The sequence below is a fragment of the Dipodomys ordii genome, unplaced genomic scaffold, assembly GCF_000151885.1.
Source record: "Dipodomys ordii isolate 6190 unplaced genomic scaffold, Dord_2.0 Scaffold28, whole genome shotgun sequence".
NCBI classification, from domain to species: domain Eukaryota; kingdom Metazoa; phylum Chordata; class Mammalia; order Rodentia; family Heteromyidae; genus Dipodomys; species Dipodomys ordii.
Window position 1 is genome coordinate 9,297,699 of NW_012267244.1, and position 11,500 is coordinate 9,309,198.

An 11,500-nucleotide genomic window follows, 5' to 3' on the forward strand; every position below is an offset into this window, starting at 1 on the left:
TCCGGCTTTTTCTGCTTATGTGGTGCTGAGGAATTGAACCCAGGGCCTCAGGCATGCAAGGCAAGCACTCTACCACTGAGCCACCTTCCCAGCCCCTCCCCATTTATTTTATTTGATTTTTTTCATCCAAATATGAGTGTCTTCAAGAAAACTAGTTATTTGTTTTGTTGAGAAACTCACATTTTGAATGATTCAATACCATATTCATCTGAAAATGAATGATTTGAATACTATAAAGTATGTAAACATTGTGGTAGGAGCACACAAAAGGAAACTGCTCATGTCATGGCAGCAGAGTAGTAAAAAAGTTTGAAGAGACAGACTATTGTCCTAATATCCATCCCCTTCATTGTCCCAATGGCCTAACTTCCTAACTACTGGGCTCCACCCTCTTGAGGTTCCACCTCCTCCCAGTAGCAGCATAGACTGGGGACCAAGCACCCAAAACATGGCCTCTGAAGATTGTTGAAAGCCCAATCTATGCCAAGAACCAATCCTCTTCACAAATCCTGACTCTAAAAATCTGCACTTCTTAGACAGCATCCCCTTCCATTTTATGACCTACCCTCAGCAAAATGGACCCTTATGTTCTCTAATAAAAGCAAGTATTTCTGTATCTCAAAGTACTTAATACATGTGATGTAGATATGCCATACAGACAGCTAGGTTACAGATGTTATTTCTTTTCTACTTTTGTTTTTAAGACAGTTCATAGGAGAGTAAACATCTTTCACCACAATTTTATGTTGGTCTATAAAACAGTAACTTAACTCTCTTTATATTTTATAAAACTAGATAAATAAGTAAATTCTATAAGTACTTCAATGCATTTGTATAATTTGATTTATGGTAAGGAAATAAAACCTGCAGTTCATTATTCACCTAGCTTCCATCATAATAGATGGTAGATCATTCAGGCTGATCTTTCCATAGACCACATAAATAAAGCTTCATTGCCACATAGCCGTGCCTGTGTGTCTAGTGTTGTCTGTTGTCTGTGACTGCTTTTGCCTAAATAGATGAAACCCTCTGGCCTTCGAAGCTTAAAATACTCAGTATATAGACCTCTATGAAAAACTTGGTTAATTTTATACAACTTCGGATGGAACTGTGGTAAGTACTGTAAGTCTTTCTAGTTGGGCAACAATAAGAATTAGTAGAATATTTAGTTGTAGCAAAGATACTAAAGGATTTAATATACCTGGAAATATCAAAAATGGAAGTTGAAAGTTTGTTCTGTGCCCTTTTTAGGAATTTTAGTGATAACACAGACCTGGAATTTCATATATATATGTATGTATGTATATAAATTTTTTTCTTGTTCCTTATGTATGTTTGAGGAACAAAAATTATTACTGCTTTCTTGGATCCACAGTTTGATTTTGTTCTTTCGTTTTTTTGTTTGATGCTGGTACTTGGGCTTGAACTCAGGGCCTGAGCACTATCTCTTAACTCTTTTGCTCATACTCTACCACTTGAGCCACAGCTTCACTTTGGGCTTTTTTATGGTTGACTAGAGATAAGGGGCTTATGGACTTTACTTCCAGTCTGATTTCAAACTGCAATCCTTAGCTCTCAACCTGTGAGTAGCTAGGATTACAGGTGTGAACTACCAGTACCGAACTGAATGGGCAATTTGGAGTCATCCTTTCTATTAAAATTTTAAAGTATTTGTTCCAAACCAGCTTTTTTTTTCTATAAAAATTATCAATAAGGAAGTGGCACTGTGGCTCAAAGGATAGAGTATTCACCTTGAGCTGAAGAGCTCAGGAACAGTGCCCAGGCCCAGAGTTCAAGCCCCACAACTAACCAGAAAAATTATTAACAAAAAAGACTAAGAACAATTGTTAACAATTGTTATAGAAGCGTTTCTAATAAGAAAGATCTCATAAAATTGTATTATATTGCCCAGTAATACATATGTAAATTTTCCTTTGGGTTTAATTCTTTTTTTTTTTTCAGTTGTTTATAGGGCTTGAACTCAGGGCCTAAGCCCTGTCCCTGAGCTCTTTTGCTCAAGTCTAGCAGTGCTTTACCACTTTGAGACTTTGAGCCACAAGGCCACCTCTAGTTTTCTAGTGGCTAATTGGAGATAAGAGTCTGGGCTGGCTTTAAACAAGTATCCTCAGATCTCAGTCTCCTGAGTAGCTAGGATTATGGGTATAAGCTACCAGTGCCCAGCTTTGGGGTTAATTCTTAAAACAGCAGCCAAAGGAAAACACCAAACTGAATGATTAAATTAAAAAAGAGGTTTTTTTGCTTTGTTTTGTTTTGCTTTTTGTGCCCTTCTTGGGGCTTGAACTCAGAGCCTAGGCACTGTCCCTGAGCTTTTGTTCTCAAGGCCATTGTTCTACTATTTGAACCACAGCTCCACTGTGGCTTTTTGGTGATTAGTTAGAGATAAGAGTCTTGTAGTCTTTCCTGCCCCAGCTAGCTTGGAACAGAAAGCTTCAGATCTCAGCATCCTAGGTAGCTAGGATTACAGGCATGAGCTACCAGTCCCTACCTAAAAAGGAATTCTTGTAAGCACACCAGCTTATAAGCTTGCTAGCTTTACTACCTGATATAAACTTAGCTAATTAAAATGAAAGTCTTAGAGTTTCTCTTTTGACCCAGATTAAGAAAATGTATATTTCCCTTTGTTTTAAAGGAAGCCATGAATCAGCCAGGCCATCATAAACTATTTGTGACACGGATCATGCAGGAATTTGAAAGTGACACATTTTTCCCAGAAATTGATTTGGAAAAATATAAACTTCTTCCAGAGTAAGTAGAGAGTGGTTAACTAGTCTAAAGTATGTTTGCATTGCCCTCTTAAGGATTACAGAAAAGAGTTGATTTTTTTTTCTCCTAGATTGAATTTGGGATAACCATGTATCAGATAGATACACAGACAGATTAATAGCAACATAAATAGATACTATAGTTATTTGGGAAATCAATTTCAGCAAACTTGGAAATGATTGGATATTTTGTTTTACCTCTGTCTTAGTAGCATATATTAATTATACAAAGGAATTCATTTGTGACATTTCTATATAATGGACTTAGATTAGATTCACCCCTTCTGTTATTTATTACTCTTCCTTATCTCTTCCACTTTTTAAGTAATTTCTAATAGGCTTAATTATTTTATTTTCATGTATATATATAAGCCTTGATCATATTCACACCCTGCCCCAGCCCCACATAACCTTCCTTTTTGCCCTTCAGCAGTTTCTACTTCAAAACAATCTCTTCGTTCTTTTTATGTTTGTTTAGGTCTGGATTCTACATAAGAGAGAACATACAATGTTTGTCTTTTTTAGTCTGGCTTATTTTATTTAATGTAGTGATCTCTAGTTGCATCTATCTTCCTATAAACAACATAGTTTCATCCTTCTTTGGCTGAGTAATACTCTGTTGTGTATCTATACCACATTTTTATTTTATTACCCATTTTTCAGTTGATGGCCACCTAGGCTGATTCCATAATTCCAGGTGTTGTAAGTAGTCCACTAGAAACATGGGTACAGGTGTCTATTTTTATATGCTTACTTACATTCCTTGAAGTATATGCCAAGGAGTGAAACAGTCAGATTATATAATACCTCTGTTTGTAGTTTTTTGAAGAACCTCCATACTGATTCCCATAGTGGCTGCATGAATTTGGAAGGGTTCAGGTTTTAATGATTTTTGTCAAATGGAAGAGCTATTATTAGTCCATTCTAGGAAAGTCAGATTGTTCTAGGCACTGAAGACATTAGTAATGACTTGGCTTGCCGATATTGCTGTCAGCTGGAGATTATATTCCTTATAGTGGTAGGGAGGGTAAGAAATGACAGTGATGAAAAGAAGTACTGCATGTAGAATCAAGGTGCTCTGAGGTAGTACATGCTGTGGCCTGAGAAGTCCTCTCAGACAGGTAACAAGTAGGATAAGAACAAAATGAAAGAAACCAGCCAGGCAGAAGCAGGAGAAACATACCAGGAACCAGAAACCATTCAGAGACTAAGAAAGAAATATCTGAACCTGAGGAACACTACAGGCATTGGGGACAAGAAGAATGGGATCAGACCTGCTGCATTTTTAGACAGCTGTGACAGCCGTGATAGCTACACATGCTTTAGGGGGGTGGACCAGAGGAGGCAAGAGTGAAGCAGCAACCTTTAGTTGAAGTGGTTCAGGTCAAAGATTAGCCGATTTTGATTAATGTGGTAGCAGTGGGTGGAGATAGAGAGAAGAAATTACATTTGTGACACTAACATGAGACCACCTGATATAGTATTTCAGTTTACAAGCATCGTTCAGCTATTGAGTATAGAGAGAATAAAAGAAAAATGTTTCATCAGTACTTTTAGACCTGCTTTTAGCACATTCTTCTAAATATTCTATTTTGTCTAGCAATTATTCTGTGAGTGTACATTTGGTTTTTAAATGCCCAAAGGAATATTAAGACCAAGATCCTTTTTTTTAAGTGGTTAGGATTATAGGCACAAGCTACTAGGGCCTCAGCTTTCTTGGGCTCCTTATTCTAAAGAAAAATTGAAAATTATAAAAACTAAACAGCTGATATACAGACTTTGGCTTAGACTCCAAAGGTGATTACACAGAAAAACTACATTTGATGATTTCATATATGTTATGTTAAAAAAAAAACTTACTTTGTTATTACTGATTCTCACAGTAGGTAAATATAGATCTCAGCTCTTCTTCACTTTTTTCTCTTGGCTATCACCCACAAGAATGAACTACTGCGGGACACTAGTAATCCTAGCTACTCAGGAAGCTGAGATTTGAGGATTCAGGCTCAAAGCCAGCCTAAGACTCTTACCTCCAATTAACCACCAAAAAGGGGAAGTGGAGTTGTGGCTAAAGTTGTAGAGCACTAGCCTTGAGCACAAAAGCTCAAGGACAGCTGCCAGGCTCTGGAAGGAAGGGAGAGAGAATGAGTTACTGTGTGAATCTCTTTCATTTCAGTACTTTTCCAAATCTTACTGTTCCCATCTGGAACTCTGCAAAGCTATGACCCTTCAGAATCCTTGATAAATAACATTCTGACTCTTAACTTATAGGAAAGAAAATTTTAACAGCATTCACACATGCTAACATTCACTATTGAAAGTAGGTAACTTGTTATGTATTTGCCAGGTTCTGCAGCCATCATAACAATCTCAAGTAGTTATAAATGTGAGAGAGGTTTCTGAACTCAGTTATCTTCCACTGAACCCAATGTGTATCTTTATGCCAATGCCATACCACAAACTTGATAATCAGGAATATATGTATATGTCTTCCAATTTTGTTTTATTTTGCAATATTGCTTTGCTATTCTAGGTCCCTTACATCTCCATATGAATTTTATGACTAGTGTTTTTGTTTGTCAGGAAGCAAACTGGTAGATACTGATAAATACTGTGTGTATGAAAATCACTCGAGGAGTATTCTCATCTTAACCGTATTGTTTTCTAAACTTTTAGCATGTGACAGCTTTCTGCTTACTTAGATCCTTTAATTTCTTTCAGTAATGTCTTATAGCTTTTAGTGAATGTCTTATATTATTAATTCATTAAATTTCTTGATTATTCTATTCTTGATGCTATTATAAGTGGTCTTTTTTCTTAATTTTATTCTCATACTTCACAACCTGTTTATAGAAATACAAGTGGTGTTTTGCTTATTGAACTGATATCCTGCAACTTCACTGAATTCATTAGTTGTGAGGACATTGCTTAGGACTTTCTATATTATACTATATTATTATTGTTGGCAGCAAATAGAAATAACCTAGTTCTTTTTCAGGTCTGGATTTTCTTTTTTAATTTTTCATGCCAAATTACCTTGGCTCAAATCTTATACAATATTTCCTAGAAGGTGAGTAGAGCAAACATGCTTACACACTGTTTCCTTGATCTTAGGTAGAAGCATTCAGCATGTTACATGTGGGATTGTCACACATGCCCGTATCACACTGAAGCAGAGAAGAGCCCTTCTCTAGTTCATTGAGTATTTTTTATCACAGAGGAATGTTAGATTTTTGTCACTTGCTTTTCTGAATCTACTGAGATGATTGTGTGATTTTTTTTGTCTATTAACAAGTGCTTTAATATACCATTAATATGAGATACTACTTAGTTTTTATGTTAAGTTAATCTTACATTATGGTACAAATTCAACTTGGTAATTCTTATAACCTTTTTTTAATGTTGCTCAATTCAGTTTGCTAGTATTTTGTTAAGGATTTTCACATTTACATCTCAAAGCAATGCTAAATCTACAGAGGTTTATTTGTTCATGTGTCTTTTAATGTCGGTACCTGATTTTGGTATTAGGAAAAAAACTGACCTTGAGAATGAGTGAGAGACACGCTCCTCTTCTCTTTCTTGGCACAGCTTATGAAGGTTTGGTAGTATTTCTTCAAGTGTCTTAGAAAAGTTTAATGTTGAGCAGATTGAGATAGAAACAGTTCCCTTGCTCAGAAGCAGACATTCTCAACAAGACTGAAAGACAATGAAAAAAATCTCTCTTCCATTGCAATATTTGTAGTTTTCTGTGATTTCAGTGTATATTACCAGTAGGACAACCTCCTTAATATGGAGTGAATTCCAAAGGGTAAACATGGAGTAGGTCAGTCTTTCATTAAATAGAGAAAAAAAGGAAAGCTCTGAAAGACTGTAACACTGCTCCATTTAGAGACTTTCTCTCCAGTCCTCAATATATTAGAAAACTTGTCATTGCTCCCTATTGTCCTGAAACAACCTTTGATCATTTTCCATTTCCTCTTTTTCCCCCTCCTTAGTTTAGACTCCCATTATCTCTATCAGTATCCTTTTGTGGTGATCCAGGCTTCAGTTCAAATATAGTATCTTTTATTAACTCTACTTCTTGGCTTAGAAGAGGGAAAAAAATTAGTACTAATATAATGAAATAAAAATGAAAGTGAGAACTATGGTGAGGTTTAGAAAAAGATAAATTTAGAAAGTAGATGAAGCCACAAATGATTAAAACCTGAAAACAGAAGTTAATATTAACAAAGTGAGATGGTTTTACTCTGTGTCTGCCTTTTTTTTAAACTCCATAGGTCATTGCTTCTGCAAGTATTCTTTTTATTTGGTGGAGGGAGTGGGTAATTGGGGTTTCAATTTTATTTTATTGTAAGGTGTTGTGTTGTACAGAGGGGTTACAGTTACATAAGTAAGGTAATGAGTACATTTCCTGTCAAACATGTTTACCTCCTCTTAAGTATTCTTTCAATGGTACCATACCAGTCTGTCCTATGAGCTTCTGTTCTCAATCATCCATCTTGGAAGAAATCTTTCTATCTCAGTCTCACATGAATCCCCAACCAAACTAACAGGCCCAAATATATATCGGCAGGCTCTTGTTTAAGGAAAAACACGCTTTTTCTTGTAGTTACCAGCCTTCCTGTAACTATCTAGTCAAAAACAGATGAATACCAAAGAAGCTGTCTCCTTGATCATTGCTGTAATGCCTGAGGCAGGCTAACTTTAGTAAAGAGATGTGTTTGGCTCTCAGTTCTGGAGGTTTAAAATCATACCCATGGCATTTCAGCACCAGTTAGAGGACCTCAAGAAAACTGAGATCACAGTGATAGGAGCATGAATGGGAAGAGATTATAGCTCCAAAGAGGAAGCCAGAGAGAGACTAGAGTCCCATGGGCACACTTCCAATTTACCTAAGTACTTCCTCTTAAGCCTCACATTTTAAAGGCTCAAAACCACTTCCCGATTGCCCTGGAGAAGACTTCAGCACATGAACCCATGGAGGACAAACAACATCCTAAACTGTAACTGAGGCAGTAATTGGCTCCACAGCTAGGACAGATGCCCCTTAACAAGCAGATAGCTGGAAGTAGATCTTAAAGTTCCTCTTCAGATTTCACCACTTCCAACTCTCTAGGATGTTCCATATTTGTCCACACTCCTTTTAAATGTTTCCTCTGGAGCCTATGTCTTAAAATCTTTTATTTCGTCTTGTTTGCAGGGTGTGTTGTGTGTCTGTGTGTGTTATTTATTGGATAACTGTTTTCAATAATTGGGGTTTTTTGGGGGGGGTCCGGTCGTGGAACTTTGGGCGTGGGCACTGTCCCTCAGCTCTTCAGCTCAAGGCTAGCACTCTACCACTTGAGCCACAGCGCCACTTCCGGCTTTTTTCTTCTTGTTTATGTGGTGCTGAGGAATTGAACCCAGGGCCTCAGGCATGCAAGGCAAGCACTCTACCACTGAGCCACCTTCCCAGCCCCTGTTTTCAAGAATTCTGTTTGCCTCTTTGACTTTCTATCTCTGAGCTATGGTCCTTTGTCAGTTCAGATCTGATGTTTATTACCATTGCTTTTCTTGATGCTTCAAGTTTCTACATAGGAGTCCTTATGTGGATAGTTCATAACAAATAGGTGATGTTCCCAAATTCTATCACCAGATTTGAGTTCTGAATCCAAGTGTGCATCTTAGACAGAGTTTATTCTTTAGAAGTTTTCAATTATGGTTAAGCGGTAAGTTTGACCATTATTAAAACAAAACAAATGTATGAGTAGTAGAGGAAGAAGTGAAAGTGAAGAAGAATTAAATCCTCCTCTTCACAGAGGAGATTAATATTAATTACCATGGCTACCGATCATATTCAGCCAGCAAGATAGTTATTTCTAAGTTGTTATTCTTAATTGTGAAAGGAACGTCTTGGTACTTTGCTTTTGTCTTATTAACTGACAGTCTTGACACTCTTGAGAATTGTGCACATGCAAAAAATATGTAAATGCTACTTTTCATGACTCACTCCAAAGAAACTAAAATTATGGTTTTAAAATAGGCCTGGCTTTTTATTTTCTTTAATAAAAACAGCTCTACTACTACTTAAATAGTGGAACAGCAATAGATTAGAAATGGTTGGCAAATAGAAACATGGTTTGTTAGTCTGAGATATAAATTACTACAGACAAAATACCATTGTGTTCTCCTTACACATTGTTAGGCTGTTTGTTACTTTCTGTCTTTCTTTTTATCACAATAATCTCTGTAATTAGTCACTGAAGAAATCAATGTCTGACATTATTTAATAGTGTATATCACAAGAAATTAATTTTTTATGTGTTTTTTGCCTACCATAAGTTTCGAAAGTAGTTAAAGGGACAAAAACCTGTAATACTGGTGGAGCATTTTTCATGCCAGGTGCAATGCCAGATTTTTTTATGAGGATACCAGCCAGTGGCAGGCATGGCGTGACTACAGCAGCTGCCTCTAACCCCCACCAACACGCACTGAGTGAAGTAACAAGGTTTGAGTGACAGGAGTACAGGTTTGGAGCCCAGGGGTTAGGGCAGTATTGAACAGAGAACTTCTTTTGAATGGGAAGCTGGAGGGAGCAGATACCCGAGGGTAGCAAAGATCAGGTACATAGGGAGTTAGAACCAGGCTGGCCTCCAGGAAACAGAATCCATATCTTGCATGGATTCTAAACAGCCATAGATGATATTTCATTTTTCCTTTGTTTAACATATGAAATATGGTACCAATTTGGAACACTTGCAAAATATGCTTAGGAAATTTCATGTTAGGTTGGAGATAGAATAGATACAAGACAAACTGTTTTTAGAAAAGAATTAGGAATCAGGATAAGAAATTATACTTCATTTTATAATCATGTAGTTTGCTATTTTGTCTTACCATTTGTCTGTGTCGTATCTTAGCCTGATAGTCACTTCTTCAACAGTGGCTGAGTTACCATTTGGAAGAAAAAGGGAAAACTGATTGACTCACATACTGTGGACGCCTGTTGGGTGAGAAGTCAGGGGAGCTCTGCTTTCAGTGGATGCTACTTAAAGCGCACGTTCTTTTCTTTTACAGATACCCAGGTGTGCTCTCTGAGGTCCAGGAGGAAAAGGGCATTAAGTACAAATTTGAAGTATACGAGAAGATTGATTAATATAAAGATGTTTTCTGGTTTATTTCAAGTTGTGCCAAACCCTTCTCCCCTTAAAATTAATGTATTTTTACATTGGAAAAAGACATATATTTACTTTAGATCTATAATTTTTTTGTTTGCTTATGTGTTTTCTTGCATGCTTGTTTTATGGTTCTAGAGATCAAGCACAGGACCTCACACATGGTAGGTTTGCACGCTACTACCCAGTCACAGTCTTAGCCACTGGATAATTATATCTAAGCAGTATGTTTTTATTCCTCATTAATATTAGGGAGGTTATATTAAATACCACTTAGGAAACATCTCTTGGCATAACTGGCTCAGCACCCTTGCTCCAAGGCCAGAACTGACTTCCTCCCAATACCTGCTCAAGGCAACATATCTATCTGCAAAAAGGCCTGAAGTGGAAGAGTGCCCTGGGAACATGAGTTAATGTAAGGGCCCACAGAGATAGGAACTAGATAGATAAGTCTATAGGGCAGGGACAGGAACAGAGAGCTATAACTCACATTTTTAACAGAAAATTAGGTCAGAGTTGGGCATGTGAATTATTCTGTGCACATCACACTTCTGAACAAAGTTCTTTTGACTTAGACAGGGACTCAGTAAATTGAGAACTCCATTATTATCTATAGGGCTGGTCAAGAAACAGAAGGAGATTACCTAAGAAGCACTATGAGACCTGTGAAATTTCTTTCTAATCTTTTGTGGGATTCGAGGGCCACTGTGGTAATGTTCTTTACCCAAAAGAGAGCAATAAAAATGATAGCTGCAGTTAAAAATTCATAGAGATAATGAACTAAGAATGGATATTACTAGGAACCAAAATTAGCAAGTTAGAAGCTAAAACTTTACAAAGTTTTTTTTTAATGAGACTAAAATGTGCTACCATGTTAGCAGGACATAAATTATTTGGTATGCAAAAGAAATAGCATTTTCTACTTTAAAACACTGAAAAAGGAAATTAAAACAGAACTTAGAAAGTGACAAAACCTCCCATGCTCCTGGATTAGAAGGTTCAACATCGTGAAAATGGCAATACTTCCCAAGGCTATCTACAAATTCAGTGCAATACCTATCAATTGTCCAGCCTCATTCTTCAAGGAAATAGAAGAGGCAATCCAAAAATTCATATGGAACAATAAAAGGCCCCAAATTTCAAGCTCTACTACAAGGCCATAGTAATCAAAATAGCTTGGTACTGTCACTAGAGCAGACCTCAGGACCAATGGAATAGAATTGAAAACCCAGAAATGAACCAACAGACCTATAGCCATCTAAGCTTCAGTAAAGGAGCTAAAAAAATAGAATGGAAGAAAGACAGCCTGTTCAGTAAATGGTACTGGCAAAATTGGTTAATCACTTGTAGAAAACTAAAGCTAGATCCTTATATATCACCCTGTACCAGAATCAACTCCAAATGGATAAAAGACCTCGGAGTCAAAGCAGACATTCTGAAAAAATTACAGGATGGAATAGGAGAAACCCTAGGTCTCCTTGGCACAGGCTGAAATTTTCTTAACAGAGATCCAGAAACACAAAAAGCAAAAAAGGGTTGGACAAATGGGATTGCATGAAGTTG

At 36.9% G+C, this 11,500-nt stretch overlaps 1 protein-coding gene across 3 annotated transcripts in view; it reads left to right on the top strand.

Annotated features, from left to right (window-relative positions):
* Dhfr (dihydrofolate reductase) overlaps positions 1-10,700 on the top strand; it is a 19,838-nt gene extending 9,138 nt beyond the window's left edge. Inside the window, exons 5-6 of one of the 3 annotated variants that reach the window (XM_013015923.1) lie at positions 2,651-2,766; positions 9,840-10,025. In XM_013015923.1, the coding sequence (XP_012871377.1) occupies positions 2,651-2,766; positions 9,840-9,918 (195 nt within the window). In that variant the 3' untranslated portion in view covers positions 9,919-10,025. Of the gene's footprint in view, positions 1-2,650; positions 2,767-9,839 lie in introns of all 3 variants that reach the window. The other 2 variants (XM_013015922.1, XM_013015924.1) reach the window with 2 other exon arrangements.
* The last annotated feature ends 800 nt before the right edge of the window (positions 10,701-11,500 follow it).